Genomic DNA, 12,622 nt, shown 5'->3' on the forward strand with positions numbered 1-12,622 from the left:
GAGCCCTGTGTTGTTCTTTGAAGAGCATCAGGGAAAGTAACTAGTAAGATGGTTTCTCTGTGCTCTGGTCTGGTCCTCTGGCCCACTGGCCATAAACCCACAGTTCAGTTGAGTGTATTAGCGGAGCCACAATCCCTCTGAGAAAGGAAACTGCCACTGTCTGTGGCCTGTCGACCGGCACAGGGACATTATTCATGGGAAATTAGAGGTTGCGTCTCCACGCCTCGGCAGAGGTAGCAATTACGTCCGGTCGGTCCCTTCCCTTTAGTCACCATCACTGGAGATTCCGTCCCGTACTTCTCATGGCTTCATTAAAGGGAACAGAAATAGTGAAGGGATATCCCTGACCGTTGTTGACCGGACCGTTGTCCCCAGGTTCAGGGAAATGTGAAGCCTTGGCTGCCACACCCGCTAGACTGACTGGTACCTCTTACCGATGGCATGACCCTACTGTACACTTCACGCACAGTCCAGACTTCTGTCATTTTTTGTAGGTCAGGTGATGGGCTTAACCATGGGTCAAAGTTCATATTGACTGTTTAATATACATTGAGTGTACAAAACATTATAAACACCTGCTCTTTCCATGACAAAGACTGACCAGGTGGATCCAGATGAAAGATATGATGCCTTATTGATGTCACTTGTTAAATCCACTTCAATCAGTGTAGATGAAAGGGGAGGAGACAGGTTAAAGATTGATGTTTAAGCCTTGAGACAATTGGGAGACAGATTGTGTATGTGTGCCATTCAGAGGGTGAATGGGCAAGACATACCATTTAAAGTGCCTTTTGAACAGGGTCTGGTAGCGGTGCCAGGTTACAACTCAATATAGGAAAGGTGTTTTGTACACTCAGTGTATAAGAATACAAGGGAATACATTTTGAAGGAACTGGTACTGAAACATTGTGATACTAGCTGCTCAATTGTTTCAGAATGGAAGTTCTGAAAACTTCCCACATCTATCCAGGCACCCGGTTGAAATATTTCATAAAGAAACTAATGAACAGTAAAAGTCCTTTCCAAATATCAGAAGTGGTTTTTTTCTCTTTCCTTTAGAGAGCATAAGTGCCATTTTAATATAAAATCCCAACCGTAGCACAGCATTGCTTGCAATTCAGCCATTAATAACATGCAGCAGCATAGACAAGGGCCTCTCAGTGTCACGTCCAAACAGGGAGAAAAACCTAAAGCCCACGGTAGCAGCAGGAGCAGGGATTTGGAGTAGGACTCAACACAGCCTCTGTTCTCAATCTGTAAATTGGGTTTTATATCATTACAGCTCTCTCACACACACAGCTAGCGGCCAGCCAGCCAGGCCTGTTGGTAGCGTGTCATAGCGCTCTCCTGCTGTTTGCACAGCGGGCTGTAGGCAGTGTGTCAGTTTCTTTCCCTGCGGGTCATGTGCCCTCAGAATTCAATATTCCTTAAAAGGTTAAATGCATCTTGTAATCCGCTTGCATTACCGGGTGGCTTTTAAAAGGGTTTCATTGCCCTAATGAATCTTGACGTTCCCATCCATAAAGTGTAAATAACTAGCTGGCCTGACAATAAATAAACAGAGAAATGAGTGGGCAAATACCGCGGAGTCTGGGTCATGTTTCAGGGCTAGCTCCATAAAAATCTCAACAACATGAATAATACCTACATTGGTATTGACAGCCCAGGCTTATGATTATGTACTTTATATGGCTTCGAGGTTTGCTCAAAGAGGAAACTTACCTGTGGCTCTGACAGCAGAACAGTGATGGCGAGTGCATTAGGAAATATTTTCATAATGGGCAACAGGATTTATAGACAAATAATACTCAGCCGTTACCTGTGCCGCATTATCAATAACAATTGCCATAATCATTGTGTTCGAGAAATTGAACTTTTGCCCCATCAGTAATAGTTTTAGTAGCATAAACCCAGATTAAACTATGATAAACCCAGTCTTACCCCACAACCTGGAAGGATCTAGCTGTGACCTAGTGTTTTGGAAACTGATATACCGTAGGCTGCTACTACACATACTGTACACCTACCTTGTAAATATGCTCAGGCACATGCATAGCCACACACACAACCACACACAGGGAGAGAGACGGATATCAATTGGTGTAGAAACACACCCACACAGCTGTAAGCCAAACGCCATCCAGGTTTTCCTCGTTCAGAACCAACCTGAGAACTGAGGTCCTTGTGGCTCCCCACCAAAAAATGATTTTCATGCCACAGCTCTTCTCTGGGTTCCAGAGGTAGAAACATGTATCACAGAGGAATGATACCCAATCAACATGTCATCTGTGAGGTATAACAACTTCTTACCGAGTATCTGTGACACGCTGTTGTTCCTGTACTTTTAAAGACACATTTCCATCCTGAAATGAGTCTCTCCGAACCATGTGCTTCAGAGGTCTTGTCTACTCAAAAGCTATCTGACGACCATTAGTTTGATTGACCTGTCAATCAACCTTCCTGTCTATATTCCACCAATCATGTCCCTGGCATTCTGTTACATCACTTGTCTCTCGTGTTTTTCTCTCTCTAACCCTCAACTTGATCGCTGTTCTTCTCCAGCTATGATTCTGACTTTAATGAATGTCCTTCCGCTCAGCCCCATGCATCACGCCAAAGCACAGTTCAGCCTTCTGCTTTTAGTCTGCCCAGGCCCGAGCCTAAGCCAAAGCACTCCCAAATACTGCAGAGGTTCTCAGCTGTCTACTCAAAAAGAAAAACACATGTACAAAGAGCATGAGCAACCAAAGACAAAGCAGCACAAAAGGTTTAGAGTCAACAACAAAGATGTGACTGAAACAATAAAAGACACACGTGCAATGCATAAAACCTGCATATTCAGGTGATTCAGGAGGCATTGATGTCTTAGGAAGCTGTAAAGGAAAAACACAGGAGAGGTCTAGGGTGCCCAAACAATTATTCCTTAAGACAGTGTAATAGAAAAGCAAGCCTCACGGCCACTAATGACATCTAGGATGAGTCCCAAATTGCCCTGTATTCCCTATACAGTGTGCGCTGATTTTGACCAGGGCCCATAGGGGTCTCATTTGGGACGCATACCCTAACAATGGAGGGCACTGTAATTGGTTTAAGTACGTGTGGAAAGATTGTCCATATCCGTATGTTCTGATTACTGTCCCAAATGTTTAAAGTCATTTGGAAAACCCTGATTGAATCGTTTTAGACAATCCAATAAGAAGTCCTTGTCCCACAACCATCAGACTTTCCTATTTTCCACGAAAAAGGGGCAATGATTTGAACAAATATGTCTGTGGGTTTTAAAGTGGAGGCCTAGCTATGTAACCCTTACTCAGTTTGAATGGATTAAATTAAAGCCAATCTTTGGTGTGAAAATGTCAGTTTAAATGAGGGACTGATTAGGGTTTTCCAGAGGGCTGTCAACTTGGGTTTATAAAGGAATTTTGAGTTTAATGGTATAAGGTGTTGACATAACAGTACTTTCAACTAATGGCTACCTTTCTAACCAAAGCCTTGATACACACTGAACAATGGATGCCGTGATTATATCCCCAGCAATAAGGGTGTCTCTAGCTGATTTTGTGATGTCAAATACATGTCTGTTTTTAACATTGGCAATAAGTGCCCTCAAATAAGGTACAGACGTCATCCTCACACGTCAGTTTACCCATTTCACTGTTTCTCAGTGGAATAGTTTGAACATTGTGTCTTCATCAAAAACCTCCCAGGCCTTGTGTGTCTGTCTGTGTGCGTCCGAAATGGCACCCTATTTCCTTTATAGTGCACTACTTTTGACCAGAGCCTATAGGGTAGTGCACTATATTGCGAATGGGGTGCCAAATGGGACTCACCCTATGTCTGTTCTGTTAGTTAAGTGGTGTTTTATTTATAACGCATAAACACTTAATTGTCTCTTTAAGCAGACATATGCTGTAAGAGCAACAGTTGGCATTAAAGCTGAGCTCTTGTTCCTGGGAGGAAAACATAAACGTAATGAACACAAGAGACATAAAAACCTAATGACAAACACTTCTCAGTTCCCGGCTGTGCCAAAACCACAGCCAGTCACATTCATTTGAGTGGATGATTGATGGATCAACAAGCCAGTCAGAGGACCACGGAACAGAGGCCTTTGTTCCAATGAGCCAAGTCCCAGAATGTTCTAGTGTGCATCGTGAATCACCCCTCCATGACGGGACACAGCCTATAGTGCTCGCCAGCTTGTAGTCCTAAAAACACGGGAATGAGTTAGCATTTTCTACCTCTTGTTAGTTGGCTATTCCAATGAGGGAAAGAATGGGATTTTGGAATAAACACGCAAAAATAAGGTCTGAGGTTAACACAGGCTTAGGATATATTATATATTTTGTTCTATGAGGACATATCAGAATTATGAAACATGTATGTGCTTGTTTTGATTACATAAACGCTTCAAGATTATCTCCTAGAACAAAATGTGTAAGATCTCCTAAGCCTGTGTTTCCCACAGACCTTGTTTCCGGCGTTTATCCAAAAACCCTATAAATTTCCCCATAGGCTTTGGCCAACAAGCCATGGCAGAGTTAGCCTCCGTTAGTGCCTACAAAAAGATGCCATTACTGTTGCTCTCTATGTAGGCTACAAGAAACCTCCATCTTCGAGAAAGGGCCTTCAACTAAAGTGTTACATCTCACACCCATTGCTTTCCCTTATCTGCTTGTCTTGGCCTTAGTGCAGCTAAACTCAAGTGAACACTTCAAGAGACATTTCTTTTGTCTGTGCAAAATAATGCAGAACTGTCAGTGGCATTGGCTTAAAGGAAAGTGAGACAGTGTAACGTTGAAAGTCACTAAGCTCTTCAGTACGGGCCATTCTACTGCCATTATTTGTCTATTGAGATTGCATGGCGCTGTGATCGATTTTTCTATACCTCTCAGCAACGGGTGTGGTTGAAATAGACACATTCATTCATTTGAAATGGTGTCCACATACTTCTGTGTATATATAGTGTATCATACGAAATGGATGATGGACATCCACAAATTAATACATACCATACATATCATATTAAATGATGTATTCCGGATTTACGTACAGAATAATATGAAAATGCTCTGAGACCAGGTTGGATTCGTGCGTCTTTCACATGCAGGGCATTCATTGCTTTCCCTTATCTGCTTGCCTTGGCCTTGTTGCAGCTAAACTCAAGTGACTTTTCTTTTCTGTGTCCATTGTCTGTGTAAGATAATGTAGAAGTGTCAGTGACATTGGCTTAGAGGAAGGTGAGACTCTAATGGTGAAGCTTAGGCCCCAACCTTATATATGGACCATTGGAGTTCAATTGCATGAATGTGAAAATCTAAAAATATTCAACTGGGCCAAAAAAACAGAGGCTTTATTGGGTATCTTGTAGGTTTAGAAATAGTGTCGAAAGGAGGAACCACTATACATGTTAATGTCGGGGGGGGGGGATATGTTGACCTTTAAAGGTGAGTCCTAAAGGTCATAGGTCAAACCAGGAGCAGGTAAAGTGAGTTACTTTCAGAAGGGGCATTGCAAATAAACTGACCAAAACCTTAATTAAAGTTATTACATGAGAGAGACTCATTCATAGCGTGTTTGCACAAACTATTTGCAAAAGTTCTTCACCCCCATTAAATGAAAATAAACACAAATAAACGATAATTACATGGGTCTCTAAACCTGCATATAGGTTTGCTGCTTAGTCATGAACAGGGAATCACTACCTTGGATAAACCCGAAAAGGACACACACAGCTCAAGAGCTCAGCAGTTCTGACTCAGGCAGAATGGCCTTAAAGGGGAAATCTGGGATTCAAACAACAACAAAGTGGTCTCCTGGTTTCAAATTTAAAAAATGTAGGTACCAATTACAGATTGCCCCTTTAAAAAGCGACAACTTGTGCAATTACAGTAAATGAAAGGGTTCATCAGTGGTAATCAGTGGTAGGCTATCTATAAAAGCACATTTTTCCTGAACGCCTCACCGCAAATTAGGCCTAACAGAGAACTCTTTAGATATGCTATTTCAATTAATTGATCTGTTTTTCTTCAGCAGGGCTGCAATGGTGACCTTGTAAAAAAGAAAGGAGCATCTTAGGTCACCTAAAAATAGTGTTTCCAAAAGTGATAAAGGTTAAAGTTATATTTAAGCATATTTCTTTTTCTTTTCTTAAAAGTACTTTTAAACTTGGTTAAGCCTAGCCCTAAGCTATACTCAAAACATAAACACTCATCTGGAGGATTGTGAGAAAAATGGAAAATGCTCAATAAGAGGTGATGTCTGGAACAATTCACGTCAAGGCCATGATTGTAAATAACCTAGCGTTTTACGTGGGTACAATCACTGGGGAAGCCAGGGGGAAAAAAAGGCTTATTACAACCTATGTGTTGTGACAATTGTGTTGTTTGCTCTATAATCTGTTAGTTTATATGCCTTGTGACCGTGATATATAGGCCTAAAGGCAGCGGCAATAAGAAGACAGTGAGAATAAATTCAACCACACCTTTGTTTCATCACAAAACCAGAGAGCAACATCTGTCCTGTGAAATCCACAAAGCATAGGCCTTATTGCATGTAACAAACAGTTACATGACCTACAGCATGGTCAAGCAAGTTAATGTTTCCGACATTTTCGGACCACTGAACAACTATTGATTTAGAACCACAGAGAGTTACCGCAAGTCGCAAGGAAAACAGGAGCTGCCTCCACTATTCCAGCACCATTTCAACTTCAACATTTCAACATCATCAAATCACTTATGCCTAGTCTAATAGAGTGACAACTAAAATATACACTACATGACCAAAAGTATGTGGACATCTGCTCGTCGAACATCTCATTCCAAAAGCATGGGCATTAATATGGAGTTGGTCCCCCCTTTGCTGCAATAACAGCTTCCACTCTTCTGGGAAGGCTTTCCACTAGAGGTTGGAACATTGCTGCAGCGACTTGCTTCCATTCAGCCACAAGAGCATTAGGGAGGTCAGGCACTGATGTTGGGCAATTAGGCCTGGCTCGCAGTCGGCGTTCCAATTCATCCCAAAGGTGTTCGATGGGGTTGAGGTCAGGGCTCTGTGCAGGCCAGTCAAGTTATTCCACACCAGTCTCGACAAATCATTTCTGTATGGACCTCGCTTTGTGCACGGGGCATTGTCATGGTAAAACAGGAAAGGGGTTTCCCCAAACTGTTACCAAAAAGTTAGAAGCACAGAATCTAAGGGGGCTAGCCCAAACCATGAAAAACAGCCCCAGACCATTATTCCTCTTCCACCAAACTTTAGAATTGCCACTATGCATTGGGGCAGTTAGCGTTCTCCTGGCATCCGCCAAACCCAGATTTGTCCGTCGGACTGCCAGATGAAGCGTGATTCATCAATCCAGAGAACACGTTTCCACTACTCCAGAGTACAATTGTGCCAAAGCTTGGCATTGCACATGGTGATCTTAGGCTTGTGTGCGGCTGCTCGGCCATGGAAACCCAATTCATGAAGCTCCCGATTAACAGTTATTGTGCTGACATTGCTTCCAGAGGCAGTTTGGAACTTGGTAGTGAGTGTTGCAACCGAGGACAGATGATTTTTACGAGCTTCAGCACTCGGCGGTCCCGTTCTTTGAGCTTGTGTGGCCTACCACTTCGCGGCTGAGCCATTGTTGCTCCTAGACGTTTCCACTTCATAATAACAGCACTCACAGTTGACCAGGGCAGCTCTAGCAGGGCAGAAATTTTACGAACTGACTTGTTGGAAAGTCACTGAGCTCTTCAGTGCGGGCCATTCTACTGACAATGTTTGTCTATGGAGATTGCATGGCTGTGTGCTCGATGTTATACACCTGTCAGCGATGGGTGTGGCTGAAATAGCCAAATCCATTCATTTGAAAGGGTGTCCACATACTTTTGGCAATGTAGTGTACCAAAAAAATGATTTAGTCCAATCAACGTAAGCTAAAAATTATGTGGCTGTCCATGGTTTTGATTTCTGTGCGTGTGTGTGTACGTGCTTGCGCCTTCGTGCAAGTAGAAAAAACATGTCTCACACTACTTGTAGAGAAACGCCAATACCATCCTCCTCTCTTTCATGTGAACGAAACGGTCTATCACTTTGTCATACAGTACACTTTTATTTTTTTTTGTCCTAGGCTACCTGGCTAAAATTCTTGCTTGCTAGCCTAACTTTCTTTCATGGGCATTGTTAGCTAGTTAACATTAGCCTTCTACATCTACTGTAGCTACATATTGAACTTCCATCCTGTCAGGCCAGGGGCATAATGTAGTAATTAATGGTTGGATCAGACTCACCATTATAATCATTGGCTAGTACGGATGATTAAGTCCAAATCTCTATCTCCATCCATGGCTAATTTAGGAAAGGGTCAATTTTAGCAAGCTAGCTCGCCACCGGAGGACAACAACACATTGAGAGGCAACAATTCAATGTTTTTCTGTCATTGAGGTATGCTCTCAACTCGATTTGATAGGAGTGATGCCAAATCCAAACTGGCTTCCCTTTACCCTTTTTTTTTGGTGCGTCAGGACCATTCACAGTTTAGCTCAACGCTGATTGGCTATTATTTTATACTTTTTTTCATCAAGGTGGGCCAAATGCTTGCCACATCCCTTGCATTCAATGCTATGGGCGGCAACAATGTCATACTCTTTTGGACCAGACAGCATCAGATAGATGGCCTACAAATACAGAGACAGAGGGGCGCTGTTTCGCTTGCTCGGATCCTTTCTCCTGTGAGATACTTCAGCCTATTGCGAATTGAAGGGAAATGATGAAACACAGAGAAAGTTAAATTATGTAGTTTTTTTCCAAATTTTCTTGGTAATTTTTGGGGGGGAAGCCTAGCATCCCTTGGCATCCAGGAATACACGCCAGTGTGTTTTACAAGCTCCAGATGAGTGCAATATATCACTAAACACACGAGCACCTGCACAGAGTCAATTGACCAAGCCAGGGAAACGTTTTCCGGTGAGAATGTGTTGCATCAAGTCAGACTACTCCGCGCTACTTTCTCAAGAAAACGCGCGCACACACAATGAAGCAAGCATCTAACTGATATACAAAGCAAAGCACAGAAAAGTGGTATCGTGCAATAATAGACAGATGGAAAAAGTCCAGACGCAAACTAGCAGTGAAACACTGCAGCGCTGTATCCCTGATGCGTGCCGCGGAACAGGCATAGAGTATTAACTTTATGTTCGCAGGCTGGGGCTCTGTGCTAGGAAACATGAGAAGGGTGACATATTCAGCTTCTCGGGCTGAGAATCGGAGGCCACTGAATAAAGCAGAAAGGCGACCGCGGTTCGTGTGGTTTTAGCTCAGGAACTTAGAACGGGAGCATGTGAGCAGGGAATGGACAACTGGAAGCAGGATTACAAACTACACCGAGAAGCAGGCGGGCTGCGGTACAGGTAACTGAGAATGGGATATCGTTTGATGTGGTTTCCTATGTGTGACTACAATGGCAAAACTACTGCGGTAACTTTAAAGCGCATAATGCCTCAGATGGGATATATCTGGCAACATTGTTCCACGCTGATGGCAGTCTATCCCGTGACTGGAGTTATGATCATGTTATGACATATTTTGCGGTATGACAGTAGTAATTGTAGCTAAATCATAAACATTACCGGTTTGAATCAAATAGAAGAAAGAAAAAATAACTATAGCCGAGAAATTTTGTCTGTCAGAAAGTGCGCTCAATTGCACCTCTGACATTTCTGTCGAAGCTCTAGAGATTTCATGGCAACACGCAGTGGTGTGGAATGCATTATATATTTTTTGAATCAGGGGAATAATGGGGTTGGAATCACATTATGCACGAATGAGCCCGTGCGACTGTGAACCCATTTAGCTAATCTGATGGACCGTATTTTGTCTCAATGTATTGAGATGCTCTGTATGGCGAGGTTGTGTTGTCAATCTACAGTAGTAGCCTAGTGAGTAAAATATGAAAATATCACTCACAGGAATGCCTATTGGATGCATGGTACCGCACCGCGCGCGCTGCGGAGTGGGAAGCGTTTTATTGAGATTGCATGAACTTCATAGTGATCTTTGAGTATAGTCAAGAGCACTTGGTAGAAATCACCCTACTGCCTTTGTGGTTTCAATCAGGCTTTCGCTTGGTGCGTAAATTGATCCACCATATGATGAATTAGGATAAAATACAATGAATGCACCTTTGATTTGGGCGCATCATCATAATTACAAAATCATAAACCCGACTTTAGCGAATGATGTACATCTGAATCTGTTAACCCCAGCTGCGTGACTTTCTCATCTCCGTTTTCCACTTGTTTCACAGGAGACTCACCGGGACACCGGGACACCGGGGGCAGCAGCAGCTTCAATAAAACGTCAAGTGCAACACTTTCGAGAAGACAGACCGATTTTACGCAGCAGATCATACGGAGGAATACCGAACCAAAGATGAATACTATTGTATTTAACAAATTGAGTAACCAGGTCCTCTTCGATGAGAAGGCGAAGGAGGCCGAGAGGAGCAGTAGAAATTATTTAGACGTAATAGATGGACAGCATCCGGACCTTCATCCAGACCTGCTATCAAGCAATCACCAAGTTATCAAAGACAACAACGGCATCAGACACAGGAGGTAGGCTATGTCACTCATTCAAACCTAAAAAAAACGAATCAGACAACAAAACTTGCAACAGTGTTTCGATTTTTCAATTATTGCAATTTGGTTTGCATTGTATAGTCCTATCTGGGTAAGGGGCGCAACTGAAGACAGAGTGATACAGACTGTGTAAAAGGTGTAAAAAGTTGATGCTGCAAATTTAAATTGTGCATATGAGTTTCTTAGATTATGGTGACCCCAAATAACCAAGTCTGCATAGTGCGTAAGTATGCGTTTATAATGCAAGTCGTAGGCTTTTTGAAAGCAATGTCATCTAATAATATTTTGGATATGTTCTAAAACAATAATCTCAATTATAAATTCAGACAAAAAGTTGTCTAAAAAATCTAAGCAAAATATGACAAAATCATTGCACCCAATGCAGCCAAAATATTAACCAAATTAGGAGGTTATACATGCATATTTCATTTTTCCATCAGTGTAATATGATCTTTTTGTTTTAGGGAAATTGAAGGAAATGTATATTTGCTATTGCAACCTGGTTTGCATTTTAGTGTTGATATTCACATAAAATCTACAGATTAATCAATCAACTCAAATTGTATTGGTCACATACACATGTTTAGCATATGTTATCGCGGGTGTAGCGAAATGCTTGCGCATCTAGCTCAGACAGTGCAGTAATATCTAACAAGTAATATCTAACAATTTCACAACATATACCCAATACACACACATCTAAATAAGGAATGGAATTAAGAATATCTAGGCCGTCCGTGTTCAGTAGCATGTTTAAAACACGTTTTATTCTGTTTATAATATCCTATATAAATGTGCACTTGCTTCAACTCTGTGGTCTAGTAGTCAATATTGGCTTCTTTTTTATAAGACAGCGAGTAAAAAAGGAATCATGTCAGAACTCCAGATTGTCCCGTGGACTGTTACAATCGAATCAACGCGCATTTTATTTACAGACAGTACAGTAGTCTCATATATGGGTGGATGGGTACCAGCATTGAATGGAAAGGTAGGTAGCCTAGTGGTTAGAGCGTTGGGACAGTAACCGAAAGGTTGGGAGATCGAATCCCCGAACTGAGAAGTTAAAAATCTGTCGATCTGAACAAGGCATTTAACCCACTGTTTATAAGCCGTCATTGTAAATAAGGATGTCTTCTTAACTGACTTGCCTAGTTAAATATAGGTTACATAAATAAAAAATAAAAAAACGCGATGCTGTGTGAAACACGAATCCATTTAAGCAAACATCCTACGCCGTCGGTCTCCATCTGCGCTGGAGTTATTGTGTAAGGAGAGACCGAGGGATAACAGAATGACAGTGAGGTGCCGCTTCCGGGGGAATATCATTACTAATTAAGAATATTAAAATAAATACGAGGTGTGTGTCGCCAAAATTCAGTACAGGGGAGTAAAATGTTCTTTAGGTTGTTCATACAGATCTAGGTTACAAGGAAAATATTTGTAGAACATGAACCTTACTTTAGGCAGACTTGAGGTTAGGAGAAAATATGTTACATCTGCAGTGAAGCTTCGGAGAAATAAGACAAAGCAGGAATATCGCAGCACCATAGTGACATCTACAGGTTTAAAAGTCATAGGCAGCACATTAGAAGTATCAGGAACAAATTGATCTCATTTGGAATTCCTTTAATGATCAATGTCTGAGAATTTGCTGTTACCAAAATACATATTGCTCAATGTGCTTGGTTGAAACACGCCATTGCGTGTTGGTGAGTAGACTTGACAGCACTACTGCACCACACCGACCATAAAAGTTAGCCCTACTTGAGGCACATCTCCCGTGGGTGTAAAATTGAATGTTATTATTTGTTTCATTGCGACGTTTTCGTGCTTTGAGGAGAAAACAAGCAACCAATAAAACGCTTCCCTGCCCCAGCTTAATTATAGCACACTTTGGTGACAAAATTACATAGGCCTACTTTCCAACGGTCATTTTACGTGTCATGACTCAGGATAGCCATTCTTCTTCAAGTAAGGTTATAAAATGAACGGAA

At 41.9% G+C, this 12,622-nt stretch overlaps 1 protein-coding gene across 1 annotated transcript in view; it reads left to right on the forward strand.

Moving 5' to 3' along the window:
* Positions 1-10,419: 10,419 nt before the first annotated feature.
* LOC120027743 (homeobox protein Mohawk-like) overlaps positions 10,420-12,622 on the forward strand; it is a 28,483-nt gene continuing 26,280 nt past the window's right edge. The window contains exon 1 of the mRNA XM_038972748.1: positions 10,420-10,604. Within this exon, the coding sequence (XP_038828676.1) occupies positions 10,420-10,604 (185 nt within the window). The remainder of the gene's footprint in view (positions 10,605-12,622) is intronic.

Source organism: Salvelinus namaycush, chromosome 33 (assembly GCF_016432855.1).
Source record: "Salvelinus namaycush isolate Seneca chromosome 33, SaNama_1.0, whole genome shotgun sequence".
Taxonomy (NCBI): Eukaryota; Metazoa; Chordata; class Actinopteri; order Salmoniformes; family Salmonidae; genus Salvelinus; species Salvelinus namaycush.